The sequence below is a fragment of the Thunnus albacares genome, chromosome 11 (assembly GCF_914725855.1).
Source record: "Thunnus albacares chromosome 11, fThuAlb1.1, whole genome shotgun sequence".
Taxonomy (NCBI): Eukaryota; Metazoa; Chordata; class Actinopteri; order Scombriformes; family Scombridae; genus Thunnus; species Thunnus albacares.
In genome coordinates, this window is record NC_058116.1 from 904,153 (window position 1) to 917,978 (window position 13,826).

Genomic DNA, 13,826 nt, shown 5'->3' on the forward strand with positions numbered 1-13,826 from the left:
TGACCACAGACTGACCTGATTTTGTTTCTTGATGACTGAACTGCAGCATAAAGACTGAGTGCATCTGTTTAAGAAAAGATTGGCAAGAAAGCAGGCTGAGGGATTATTAGCATCCATGGCTACTTTGGAGCCCTGCCATCTGGTGACATCACAGCTGATCAACCTACCACAAAGCTCTCAGAGGCTGTCACGGCTCAGCACAAGATCCACCTGCCACTCTAAACACCAGGACAAGTCTCAAATCTGCAAATGAGCCTCCTTCTCCCGCTGCATCTCCTTTCTGCTTCACCTTATTACCTCACCTTGGATATGTGCTTCAAGTTTTTCATTTTAAGATTTTGAACTCTGCAGGCACCTTGACCAGTCATCCACCTTTTTGAGACTGAACAGGGACACAGGACCAAGAAACAGAGGGAAGGAGGTGAGTTTTTATACTGAAGCTCACCCTAAGACACTTTCCCTCCACTTGATAAGATCAGAGACAGAGGGGAAGGCTGTGATAGTCTGCTGTCTGTAGTGTCTCCTCTTCACAGCCGCAAAAAGACTCAGCTGACACAGGTGAGCACAGATACCAATTCACTGAGATACACCTGTAAATATATCTTTAAAACATGCTGAAGCAGCACTTGGTATATAAATATTCCTCTTAGACTAATCAGATCATTTAGTATTTTGTTTTATTCCTTTTAGAGCAAATATCCAATGTTTCATACAGCACTAAACCATGTTTTGTTATATTGGTACATTGATTGTGGTCATTTTGTGTGTCACAGTCACTGTTCAGCAGCAAACAGTGTGAAGCTGCAAGACCCAATAGAAAAGATTCACAAAACTGTGTTTTATTGACTTACCCTTGCTCCCCAGCTTTAACAGACTGCTATTACTATGAAAAGTTACATGAATATTAACATTTAATGTATTACAGTATTGAAAGATTAGACTCATCTTTTCGGTTAAAGTGTTCATCTTTATATATCAGAATATCTGGTCGTAAAATGCAGAGTATACAACTTAAACCTTAAAAATATGGTGCCTCCTTTACTCCAAAGCAGTCTGGCAGTCCAACAGTGTAACAATATTAAGTTCAAATTCATTGCAAGGGTCAATGATTAAAAATAGTCAATATTTTTTCCCCCCCAAAAAAGGCATTTGTCACATTCTTTGACAAAAAAACATAACTCATGGTTTACTTACTTGCTTTTTCTGGAGCCTTCAACTGCATCTCACTGTCTGTTTGTCATCATGTGACCTAAGTATGTCCCATAGTAACCACTACATGTGTGGAGATGGTACTGTGTTGTCTGTTTAAAGATAGCCTCTAGTATCCCTTCTCTGATCATTCATTCACCTTTGGCCTCTTCCCAGTGGATGCTGTTCACAGAAGCTGCTGCTGTCTGTTTCTAGTGCTTGTTCAGTCTCTTGTTCAGGGCATGGATGTATAAAGAGAACTGGATACAATGTCAGAGGCGGGGCCCCGTTCATTCCTATGAAAGTTGCTCAGTGGCGCATGAAGCCAAAAAAGTTTGACTCTTGGGCATAAAATTACCCGGAACTTCCGAGATCATTGGGCCCATAGAGCATGCGCATGAGTGACTTTCCTTGGCTGAGCCGGCTACTTCCAGTTTAGCCCTCCAGCTAATTTGAATGGGGATAAAACAATTCAATTGTGCGACTCTTTTAGACTTTTGAAATGTGATCGGACCGAATGGATCAAATTCCGATAGTGATGGAGTCATTTTGCAGGGGTTGTGATGTTCAAAAAAATGTATGCGCTGATTTTCAGACGTCTTTTTTACAATGTAAGTCTATGGGAAAAAGTCTTTTTGGGCCCAGTAGCGTCACATGATGTTGTAATTACATGGTTTTGCTGCTATGTAAAATTGGCTTCACAGCCCAGAGCTGTTTCTGGGGGCTTGGTTCAGGGTCCTTGTTGTTTCACTGATATGGTGTTCCCCACCACTGTGATGTGATGTCATACACTACTCCAGTCTTCCTCTTGGGAGGGAGGGGGCAGCGTCCTGTCTTTAGGGTGTAGAGCTATACAGTCTATGGTGTAGAGACCTTGAGGTGTTGAATGGTTTGTGGTAAGTGCTGACTCGTGACTTAGCAGCTCTTTAAGTCAGTCCATGGTAGTCCTCCTTGATTTAGCAGTGTCCGTGGTTTCAAGTGGGGGTGTGTACCCATGGCCTGGTGTTCACATTCTTACTGTTCTCTGGCATATTGTGGAAAGGAAAGTGTTCTCTGAAACAGACCCAGTGTCTGCTTATAACCATGTTTTGAATTTAATTTAAACAAGACTAACAGTCTTCAGTCATGCTAGAAGCTCTGTGAGGCTGCACTTGGGCACAGCGAAGGTTTAAGCTAAATGCTAATGTCAGTGACAATGCTAAAATGCTGATGGCAAGCAGGTATAATTCACCATCTTAGTTTAGCATGTCAACGTGCTAACATTTGTTAAACACATATTATGTAATGTCTGTCACTAGGGGTCTCTAAATCAAAACAATAACAAAAGAGTGTGATGACGGTGTGAAGTAGCGTGGGATCATGGGAGTTGTTGTCTTCAATGTTAAACAACCAGCTTCTTTGGGTTAGGATTACTCTAGTGTTCATCGTTCAGGATGTTTTTACTGGGAGCCTCCCCTCCCAAACAAACGGACCCACTGATTAAAGCAGTTTCACGTTAAAAATCAGTGTTTCTCTGGCGCTGTTCAGCTGGCACTGGACGTCTGGTAGGGGCTGTTAGCTGAGCTGCTGCTAACATTTGCTCAGCTTGTTCCTCTGATAACTTAAGATCCAGACATTCAGCAGGTTTCTACGGGGAGCCGAATTATCTCCTCCTCTCCAAAAACAATGTACACGGGGAATAAAACTGTAAAAATACTGAATAAAGCTATTTCACACAAAAAATCAATGTTTCTCCGACGATGATCTACGAGCACTGGACTCCCAGGAGGGACTGCTAGCTGAGCTGCTTCTAACGTTTGTTCAGTTTGTTTCTCTGATCCAGATGTCCAATGACTAAAATCCTTCATCCATTTAAAGGATATAGTTAAAAACCAACAGTCTCACTCAACAAAATACATAACATAGGTCTAGTTGTTTTTAGACATTTTAATGCAGAATAGCCACATATTAAAGCTTTAATTAGCACTAAATACAAAGTACAACTGAGGCTGATGGGAATGTCATTAATTTTGCAGATATTTGGTCATAAATCAAAGTATTGGACAAATAGAAAAATTTGATCCGATGGTGGCACTAGATGAAAAGCCACAGAATCAAAGCTATTACAGTTCATCCTGAGGGGGACATGTCTGAACCATTTTTTGGGGTAATTTATCCAATAGTTGTTGAGACATTTGAGTCAAAACCCCAAATTGCTCTTTGTGTGTATGGAGGAAATCCTTGGATGCCACATGAACACAAGCTTATGTGACATTATAGGGTCCGATGAATCCAACCAAGGGATATGTGAACAAGACTTTAAAGAAATGACAAGCTGCTGTCAACCAAAATTGTTATTCAGTTTCAGTATGCACACACACTGAGTGAATCAACATGTAACACAGAAACTGAAATTTAAACATGTGGTATATTTCCATATCCTGACTGTTCTATCTTGGACTGATGACTTACTTTAAAATAAGTATTTAAAAAATCATTTTGGTGTGTTTCCTGAGGCTTTGCTCTACCACATGTTCTCAAAGCTCAGGTTAATCCAATCATCTTAAACAGGCATCACCGCTGGACCACCTCAAGATCCTCTTTAAACGTTAATTAACTGACCTAAATAACTCTTAAAAGGGAGATACTCTATTACATGCTGACAGATCCCTGTAATTGACTTTATTCACATGACAGCCATTTTGAAATGTTGATCCTCTCACATAGAAACATCACTATGCCAACGGTCAAGAGCAAGAAGAAGAAGCCGAAGAAAGAGGTCAACGATGGAGAGGAGCAGGCGGAAGGTGAGATGTGACAGAGGGTGTTTCTCATTTGTCTTTAATATCTTCTTGTTTCCCTCACTTGTGTCTTCATGTAAGATGTGAGGAGAGATGCAGGAAAAGATGTGAGGAAAGTGGAATCAACAAATTACGTTTTTGGCTAAATAAGATGTCCTTTCCTCAAAGGCGTCATCTGAAGTGACGTCAGTTTCTGATGACGGTGGAATAGCTGGATCAGTTGTGACTGCGGGTGACTTTTGATGCCTTGGAGTTTGAATGTCCTATAATTCGTAGACATTATTTAGTTGCTTATATCTTTTAGTGAAAGAGGAATATACTTTCTTCCCGATGTATGGGGATTTCCAGCCTCAAAGAAAACCCATTAAAATGTGATTACTGCTAAAAGATAATAGACTTACCACAGACTATAACCATATCCAAGCCAAGCCAATTTCATTCGTATAACCCAACATCACAAATCACTAATTTGCCTCAGCGAGTTTTACAATCTGTACAGCAACATCCTCTATACTTAGAACCTGTATCCCTGATACAGGTTAAAGTAGGAAAATAACCAACAATGAAAAGTCCCAAAATAAAACTGCATTGGTGTAGTATCAGTCCAATCAGCTGCAGCATCTAGTCACTAACAGATTTCTGTCTTATAATAGACTTTGGTTTTGTGTATCCTCGCCTAAGGGATCCCTCCCCGCTCCTCAGAGCAGATATAAGTGAACTGAGATGATGGCATAATGGCAGATTTCAGGGTCACCTGAGGACTGAGGACACATGAAATAAGGAAAATAAGAAGCACCAGGAGTCTCTACCTGCAGCTCCACACAACACTATTTTATTCTATTCTCTGCTTTTATTTCACTGCAGTGGGTCTGGAGGTCGAGATGGAAGAAATGACCAATAGGAGTCATTCTGAAAGCAGAGACCCTTTGACCCCAGAGCCGCAGGATCCAGCACCACAGAAAAAGAAGAAAAAAAAGAAGGCGCCTACTATCGGTAACAAAGCATGTACTGCACTGACTGTTGCTCACAGTGCCTTTTACACCAAAGCAAGAGCCCGAAATGAACCGGTGTCTGGGTGAACGCTTGGTGCAGAATCAAAGTTCCCCTTCATCAGTGCAAAGTTTCCCATAGTGATACCTCCAGCTTTGTTGTCAGTTCCAACTAACACCTTGTTGGCTGTTGGGAAGCTGACAGGGGGTCTCCAACTCGGTGCTGCACTACCTGGCTGGTTGGAGCTGGGGGATAGCATGAACCTCCCAACTATTAAAGTGTCATTATGCGTAAAACAAATGAGTTAGTTAGTTTTAATTAATTAGTTACAATTAGTTTGTACATGTTGTCCCACTACATCAGAAATAGTTGTATGACGAATGAAAAAAAGAGCTTGAGACACCTCCACACGCCTAGCTAATCACTGTGTTAAGTGGGTGTGAATGTCAGATTGTCATATCGGAAAGGTACAAAAAGATTCAGACATTCCAACGTCTGAAAGGTGTTGGGGGAAGGGTGTATTTGTGCTGGTCGACCAGCCCAATGCTTCTGTTGAAGCATACTGACACCTTATGCCATTAACTGACTGCACTGCACAGGGAACTGGACATTCCAAATTGGGAGGCAACAGGAAAAAATATGCAAAAATGCTTATTAATCAATCACTTGAGTTGACCTTTCATCAACTTAGATTTCCAGAGCCCTTTAATATTTTTCAAAAAAAATAAACACTGTCTAAAGTGGCTTGACTGTTACCTTGACGGGCAGAGTTTACTTAACTCATTATGGAAACACCAAGAATAAACGAGAAGGTAAATCAAGGAAGAGCTTCTAGAAGTACAGACAGGTTTCCATGTTGAGCAGAGTCAAGAAATCATCTTCAATTACTATGTTTTACTCCTTATAAATTTAGTAAGAAACTGATTTGATTCTGAAAGTGCATTTGCAATAATTTGTAGCATTGACTTTTAACAAGAAACAATGTCTTATTAAAGTGACTAAGCTTTGCTGTATAATGATAATTAACCTTTCCCCGGTCAAAAAAGGCATACTCCAAGCTTTCATGTCATGTTTTGTGAGATCAGATCAGGAAGCAGAGAATGCTGATATGCCAAACGGTGACATGTCTGAACCAATGATGGACGGAGAGGAAATGACTGTTGCTGTAACCAGAAGGACGAAAAGGAAGAGGTGAGTACCCATATTAAGTAAGCTAATGAATTGAGCGAGTTGCTTATAGGTCCTACTCCAGTGATTTCCAAAAAAGTTGTGAGGCTTACAACAGACACATATAAAAAAGAATGATCAAAATTGAAGCAGCAGAAGCAGAAATAGCCAGACTCTAAAAATATTAAGTGCCGACAACCTTGAAGAGCAGTTTTGTGGCAGATTATTATTCATTTCCACATGAATCATAAACTCATGGTTCTGAACAGACAAATGTTATGTAGCATGACAAGCACATCAGTATGAAATTAGATTGGCAATGAGTGGAGCTGAGTGTAGGGACCGCATAAACTGTGGAACCAGAGCTGGTGGTTAGAGGTAGTAGCAATGAGGAAGAGTAAAGCAAAGCTGACACATAAACCCATACAGCTGTGAAGTTGGAGGGAACACTGGTTCCAGAAGAGTTTTTCTTCGTTCTGTATTCCCATTTCAAAAGTTGCTTTTAATGACATCTTTTTTTTAATTAGTGGTAGATAAGAAAAGAGAAATAACAGGTTCACAACAGACAAGAAACAAATTGAAGATACAAATTTCATCATAGACGAAAGACAAATAATGACCAATAAATGTTTTTAACATATCTATAATCAATCATCATGTTACAAAATGTGTCAGTTGATATCGATCGCATGTGATTTCTAGGTTTGGGTGATACTGCATGTTCTGTTTTGTGCATGTGTTCAATATCTTCAATGTTACTTGACATATAAAGAGAAGATTCTCAGATAATGTAACAAAAATCACACAGGTATATGTTATAACCACCAGTGGCCACCGATTTTACTTCAATTTACATTAATGTATTTCAGTTTTGTTTCTGAGAAATCAGGTTTCGACATGGTCAGTAGATCTAAATACTGTGCGTTGGCAGCCAGTAACATTTAAGGGAAAATGCCAGTACGGCTGTGTTGTGAATGAAAGCAGTAACAATGCAGGGACAAGCATGTAAAGGGCTACGTCTGTCTGACGAAAGACATTTTCATGTGGAGCAAGTGAGCCAATCACAAGACTATGGTGATGACTCATTTGAATCCGCAACTTGTTTGCGGTTTTCGCGAATGATTTGATAAGCAATACAAGTTCTCTTGTTTGCTCCTTTTTTCAACAATGGCTGGACACTGGACAAAAACAGCTCCTTGCCCGCCATGTTCCTGAAAATAAAAAGTCGTCTTCTTGCCATGTACACCTATATCCGGCTTTGCCCCATCTTCTTCTTCTGCTTCTGTTTAATTTTATGGTGGTTGGCATCCATAAGTTTTGCATTACTGCCATCTGCTGGACTGGCCCTTGCCCCATCTATTCTGGCATTACCATGACATGTGTGAAAAGGAACATGACAGAAATGTTCCTGAATGTTGCTGCATGTGTGAATAGTGAAAATCACTAGCGGTGCCTGAAAGGTTATCAAGTAATGTATTGTGTGAAAGAGGCAAGAGGCACGAATGAGAGCAGTAACAAATTCAAAGCTCTTTATTTTTGAATTTGTGCTCAAAAGCGTCATACTTGCTGAATTCATCCAAAGTTGACCCAGAATCCAAGAGTGCATTGATTTAAGCTGCAGGTTGTGTTTTCTCAACATTGTAATCTTTAGCTTTTGCCTACCATTTAGTGGTTTATTTAACATAATAGACCTTTTTCACAGCATATACCTGGGCTTAGTAGGAAAAGCGCAGGTGTAACTGGTAACATTAACGATGACAGTTCCATTCAAGTATCCAGTAAAGCCATACAGTAGTGGTGAGCCATCATGCAATCAACCAGAGTCATATAAATATTTGAAAAAACGAAATAGGATTCTGCCATAATTAATGTCATGAATGGAACATGTGCTTTTCCTGCTTTGACATGTCAAGGTCTCTTTTAAGCTTTGACTGGATGTTTCTTGCCAAAATGCACCTTAGGTTATAAAACTTTCATCCCAAAGTTTTTATGTACACAAACTTGTACCTTCAACTTTTCATTAAAGAACCAGATATTTTCTAACAGTTTTGTTATTTTTTTATGCTAACATTCAGCCAGGAGAGTTTAATGCTGACCTAAGCTGTAGAAGTGCTGCAACAGTAAGCACAGCCTCTCACTAGCTGATCCACTTGGGCTACTCCTGTCACAGAGGTGATTGACACCTCGCCGGGTTGAGGGCACTTTTATTCCTTCATATTATAGTGATAGTGGGGAGATAACAGGAAATGAGAGAGAGATGCAACAAAGAGTTGAACCGGGGGCAATGGTCAGTGTCTTAACCCCTAATCCACTGGGGCACCCCAGATGTTGAGAAGTTTCACTAGATAGTGTTTGTTGTTGTTTGTGGAGGAAGTCAGGGGATCACCAGGATTCATTGTCTGGAGACAGTAATTGTCTGTATAAAATGTCATAGTAAGTGCTCAATTGTTTTTGAGATATAATGACTAAATAATGAACACTACAATCCACAGAGGCATGCCGCTAGTGTGGTTAAAATTGTATGTTGTTTTAGACAAAATCCTCTTTCTTATATCACATGGCAGGAAGGCGAAGGCGACTGAGCACTACAGCAATGATCTGGGCGCCGAAGATGATGATATCATCACAGACGCCCAGTCACCCATCCCCCAGCATTCCCTGTTCTCTGCCCCCCACGGACACAGCCAGCCAGTTGGCAAAGTCTTCGTGGAGAGGAACCGTGAGTGTGAATCAGATTTTACTGGGTAAATTATATCACACAGACTACTTACTCTTTTAGTTGCTGAAGTCACAAGTAACCAGCATTTTGTGGTCATCCTGCTTCCAGTCACAGCATTCCAGTCTGATAGAGATTTCTGACCAGCATTGTTAAACGAACATCACAAAGCAGAACAAGTGATATATTAAGACAAACACATTCAGCACGATTTAGAGTCAACCTACTCTGAGATCAGACTTGTTCATTAGACTTGTTTTTGTATAACAATACAGCACACAACCACAAAAACAGCACAAATACATTTCACAAAAGACAAAAATGTGAATTTACATTAAATTAGTGAGTGATTCTGAATAAATATTGTAATGTGATATAAATCTTTTATTATAATGTAAATGTTATTTATCAGAAAGAAAGTGTTTGTTGAAACTACAAACTTTTTCTGGGTTCAATCACTATATAATATAATATGCAACTTCCTTTCTAGCCAATAAGGATTTGATTTACTTTACTTGGTCTTCCAATCTAGCACAAATTACATTCACTGAAATCAAAACTCTTTAGTGGAAGAAATCCCTGAAGAGTGGAGTTATACCCTCAATATCCCAGAATACATTTCTGTTGGAACCAGCAGCCTCTTTAATCTATCAGAAGCAGTACTGTTGTCTGTGTGGGTCACTGGTAGTTAACATGCCAAATCTCTTCAGACAATGAGCATTTGCCTGGGCCTGGCTGAACTAACCACAGAGTTGATGTTTATCAGTACTCTGTTTCAGGATTCTAAAAATTTCACAGATATTTTCACAGTTGACGGAGCACGCGTGTAATTTATACATTAATAACAGCTACTGTCTCATGGGTGTGTGTGCGTGTGTATGTGCAGGGCGTTTCCAGGCAGAGCGAGTTGAGCAGCTCCGACATTCAGAGCTGATGGACGACTACATGGACCCCAGACAGATCTGGACCACAAGAGACATTGCTATGAGGGTCCACAGTGGCTTCAGGTCTGTACAAACACACACAAAAACACAAACTTGTTTCCATCAATTAGAAGGACATTGCATTGATGTACATTAATTGCCTGCAGACTTCCCCTACCCTAACTTTACTCATAACCGCTATTTCCCTTACCCATCTTTTACCTTAAACTTAACCTGAAACCAAGTCTTACTCAAAAATCTTGAAAGTTATTGCATGCATCACAAGGTAATGCAAAATGCTGCGCTAAATATCTGAGTGGTACTGAGTTGTCAAAACCTATAAGGGACTGTCAAATGGCAACACACTGTTTAACTCCTGTGTTACATGTTGTCTGTTCTCCCTCTGCAGGGTGATTGGTCTGTTCTCTCATGGTTTCCTAGCTGGCTACGCAGTGTGGAACATAATTGTTGTGTATGTGTTGGCGGGTGAGCAGATGACCACGCTGCCCAACCTGCTGCAGCAGTACCACCCTCTAGCCTACCCGGCTCAGTCTCTGCTCTACCTGCTGTTGGCCATCAGCACGGTGTCTGCATTCGACAGGTCTGTGGATCTGTGTGTGTGTGTGTGTGAGTGTGTGTATGTTTAAATAAACAATGAAACAAATCATGTGTTCACTTGCAGAGTGAACCTGGCCAAAGCTTCCATGGCCCTGAGAGGATTCCTCACCCTGGACCCTGCTGCTCTGGCCTCTTTCCGTAAGTGAGACAAAATAAAGGAGGGATGGTGATGATGATTATGAGTATGATGTGTGTCATACCAACTTCTCTCTCTGTGTTTTCAGTGTATTTCATAGCCCTGATTCTGTCCCTCAGTCAGCAAATGACCAGTGATCGCATCAACCTTTATCCTACCGCCAATGAGACTCTGTGGTGAGAATTATAGTCTCCTCTCTTTTTATATTTTTTATTGTCATCTATAAAAAAACACAATCAATTGAAATAATAATTTAAGCAAGCTCAAAGATGACATTTTATGAAAACATAGACATTGCAATAAAAAAGAAAGAACAGGCAAGTCATAAAATTACAACATAAGACAACATAGAAAACTGAAAAAAAAATAGAAAACTGTGGGCTGGGGGGTTATGCCAAAATCTGATATACATTCACTTATTAAGACATGATAATTCTATTAAGTAAGTTCAGGAACATGTGTTTGTTTTCAATAATGATAGAATGTCCTTCATCTTCATTTATGTACTTTCCCTTCTAACTCGCTCCATGGTTTAGAATTCTCCCTATTTTTCTTCCAGTCGTGGATGCATAGACATGATTTCTGTATCCATCATTTAGTCATAAGGTTCAAAGCAGGAATCCTTAAAATTAAGTAAATGTATATCATTCTTACGTTGGCATTCTATCATGTAATACAAATCCTGCATCTAACACAAAGTGCTTTTTTCTTTTTTTCTATTTCTTGGTTTTTTCCCAAAAAATGTGGTCAACATTGGGCAAAACAAAAAAATGATACTCAACATTAGTTAGTTCATATTTTTTCCAAAGGTATTGAATAAGTGGGTGCATGTCATGTATTGCGTATTATTCATTTTTATTGATTTACTGTCCAAATATATTAAAACTCTTTTGAGACCATTTCCCAAATTTATTATCTCCTTGATTTGGAGTAAAATCTTAATCCTGTCTCATTTCTCTTAAAATGGTAAATTCTTTATCTACATTCAGTGTTTTTCTAATTTTATTCCAGACTCTGTCTTCTTTACACATCCGTTTTTTTTTGTTCCCAGTAGTTTATCTTTATCAATCTTTATTGTAACTCTTTTCTGTTCTGTTTACCTTTACTTCCTCCAGGCCTCCGGGTTCAGAGCAGCAGATCCTACGGCCGTGGATTGTAGTGAACCTGGTGGTGGCACTGTTGGTGGGCCTGGCCTGGGCCGTTGTCTCTACACGGCCAGACATCGACTATACAGAAGGTAGGTGGAAATATGATACTGTAGATTACTTTCAGGTTAACTCTCTTAAACACTTTCTATAGGAAATAATATCAGCAGAGGAAAGCCCACTTAAATTCAATTAAATTATGTTATGTTGCTGATAAAAACAATTTTATAGTTCTGTTAATAATTAATGGGACTCAAATGTAATTTTTAAAAGCTGGTTCAAAAGTCTTAAGACAGGATTTTAAAGTGGCAATAATATTAGTAGTTCCACAGTCTGTGGGTAGCAGTGGAAAAAGCTTAGTCACTTTCAGACTTTGAATGGGAATGTGGAACAGTGAAGAGTAACTGATCACAGCATCTGAGGGATCTGGACTTAGAAGAGGGACTGAGGAGATTGGAGATGCAAACTGGTTCATGTAGTAAACCAACTTTAAATACTAATAGAAGATCAGAATTTATTTGTTTGTCAAAAGTGACACCCAGATTTCTTTCATATGTATGGACATTTGAGGACAGAGGCCCAAGAAAATTGGTTGCACTGCTATTGAAATTTGCAGAACAGATAATAAGGACCTCTGTCTTTTAGTTTTGGAAAATATTTGGCCATCCAGCCTGTTATGTCTTGGAGTCAACAAATAAGAGACTGAAGGTCATGTGCTTCAGCCAGTTCTAAGACACAGTATATCAGCTGTGTGTGTTGCTGTTTATCAGTGTCATTTTTAATACTACCACAAGATGATGCCAAAGTAAGGAATGTCTTTAAAAGGTGACTTCACTGATTGTCAATTTGATTCCTATGGATTAGGATCATGTTAATGACATATACAAGTGGGATATACTGTCTACTGTAGATATGCAGGTATTATACACGTGTGTGTATGTGTGTGTGTGTGTGTGTGTGTGTGTGTGTGTGTGTGTGTGTGTGTGTGTGTGTGTGTGTGTGTGTGGTTTCCATAATCATGCAATAATGTGAAAGTCTTGCTTTTCTTTTCTTTTTTTCAGAGTTTTTGATGACAATGGAAGTAGAGGGATACCCGAGAGGAGACGAGAACCTGGACATTCCTGCCTGAACACCTGTAAACCTCTCCCCGTCTGTTCTCTGGTCATATATTGATATGTCACTGTCTAACTCTCAGTATTCTTGTCATTTGATGTATGTTTTTGTACAATGTGTCATCTAGCACTTAATTTTCCTGAGTGTGATTTTGTAAATAAAGAAATACAGTACATGTGTGCAGCTGTCAGTTGTTTGGTGTTTTTCCAGCTTTTGACCACAGGATGGAGCTGCTGCTCCAAGAAACATGTAACTGAGGAGAACAAAGTATTTGCTGGTGTTTGTTTATCACTTGTAAGCCATGTATAAAATCACATGGGTAGTAAGGACTTCTTGCTGTAGATTTAGGTTCAGTTGTAGAATCAAGCTTTATTCAATTCACACGTTTTATAAAAACTATAATAAGAATTGTGGCATGTTATTGGCAGTAATCACCATTATTAAACTGCATTTAGTTCACAGTTCACACAATTTCTAATTTTGTTGCTCTAATAAACAGAAGAACTTGGTAGTTTAAAATAACCAGTGATGGACAGACTCAGAAAAAAAGACAGAAAATCATTCTGCACCAAGAGAAATTAATTCCTAATTCTTTTGCTCTTTGAAAGTTTGCTCTTTTTGCTCTTAGCCTCTCAAAACTCTCCAGACCTGGGCTACCTTCTGTAGTCTAAATGGGCCTACTGGCACAGTCAAACGGCTCTTTGAAACCTTTCAGTGAATCTGAATATGATAGCAGATATTACCCAGACCTCAACTGGGGATATTATACAGGAGTCACAGGGACATATAAAGCTGCCAGTCATCCCCTCGAAAAGAGGCTCAGCTGGGAGTTTCAGATCCAGCAGTGATTTGATGATTTGCAAAATTTCATTGTACCTGAGTATAATGAAATTTCGCAGGGCTTCTGTCATTGTCATTAAGATAAAACAAATAAATAAATAAATGTTTGTGTGTAGGTGCATATATGTGTCACAGTCTTGGATGTGTAAAGCGTGTGTGTGTGTGTGTGTGTGTGTGTGTGTGTGTGTGTGTGTGTGTGTGTGTGTGTGT

At 39.5% G+C, this 13,826-nt stretch overlaps 1 protein-coding gene across 1 annotated transcript; it reads left to right on the plus strand.

The window, feature by feature from the left end:
• Nucleotides 1-1,994: 1,994 nt before the first annotated feature.
• Nucleotides 1,995-12,957, plus strand: LOC122992342 (transmembrane protein 237A-like). The gene is made up of 11 exons (XM_044366110.1): nucleotides 1,995-2,084; nucleotides 3,895-3,974; nucleotides 4,833-4,961; nucleotides 6,044-6,149; nucleotides 8,690-8,844; nucleotides 9,728-9,848; nucleotides 10,174-10,365; nucleotides 10,447-10,520; nucleotides 10,607-10,694; nucleotides 11,634-11,755; nucleotides 12,725-12,957. The coding sequence occupies exons 2-11, from the start codon at nucleotides 3,905-3,907 to the stop codon at nucleotides 12,790-12,792; spliced, it is 1,125 nt and encodes a 374-aa protein (XP_044222045.1). The 5' UTR covers nucleotides 1,995-2,084; nucleotides 3,895-3,904; the 3' UTR covers nucleotides 12,793-12,957.
• Nucleotides 12,958-13,826: the final 869 nt, after the last annotated feature.